The 606-nt window shown below is 61.7% G+C and overlaps 1 protein-coding gene across 1 annotated transcript in view; it reads right to left on the bottom strand.

Moving 5' to 3' along the window:
• Positions 1–606, bottom strand: part of RQCD1 (RCD1 required for cell differentiation1 homolog (S. pombe)) — a gene marked incomplete at its 5' end in the record, with an annotated part of 6,609 nt that overhangs the window by 560 nt on the left and 5,443 nt on the right. The window contains one exon of the mRNA XM_010151642.1: positions 447–538. Within this exon, the coding sequence (XP_010149944.1) occupies positions 447–538 (92 nt within the window). The remainder of the gene's footprint in view (positions 1–446; positions 539–606) is intronic.

Here is a 606-nt window from a genome sequence, read left to right as displayed (position 1 = left end):
CCGTCACCGGAGCCACGCGACGCCGAGAGGGGACAACCCCCACCCACGCAGTGGCCTCAGGCTGAGCCGCTGATCTGCAAGAGATCCATTTGCATTCCCTCAGCGGGATTTCATCCCTTGGCTCCTCACTGCCAACAGCCCAGGATGCCGAGGGAGAGCGCAGCCCGGCTTCCCCCGCGGCCCCTCCCTCACACCTAGTCCCACGGTTGCGCTCAGGCAGCTGTAACCCGCACAGCCGCACGAGCCCCGGACGGTCACCGTTCCTCCCGTCACCGCTCCTGGGACCGGCAACAAACAAACAGAAAACCCATCCGTCTTCCACACGGAGCTAAGGCTGATGCAGGGACGGAGAAGGAACCTGGACCGTCCCCGGGCAGTCGCTGCAGAGAGAACTGTGCTTCCAACGGAGCGGGAGAAGCCCCTGCCCGAACTCCTAAAATGTTTACCTGGGGTTATCGGAAAGGCGAAGGTAGCAGCGGACAACGTGTTTCAGCAGCCGCGCCGACGGCTCCTTGGAGAGCTGCAGGACCATTTTACCCTGTTTGACAGAGGCCAGTGACACCAGTTAAGTCTTTGCAAGAACAGCTTCACAGTCGGCAGAGACTG

The sequence above is a fragment of the Eurypyga helias genome, unplaced genomic scaffold, assembly GCF_000690775.1.
Source record: "Eurypyga helias isolate BGI_N326 unplaced genomic scaffold, ASM69077v1 scaffold44035, whole genome shotgun sequence".
Classification (NCBI taxonomy): domain Eukaryota; kingdom Metazoa; phylum Chordata; class Aves; order Eurypygiformes; family Eurypygidae; genus Eurypyga; species Eurypyga helias.
Note: the sequence above shows the minus strand (reverse complement) of the source record. Positions and strands in the feature narration are given on the sequence as shown.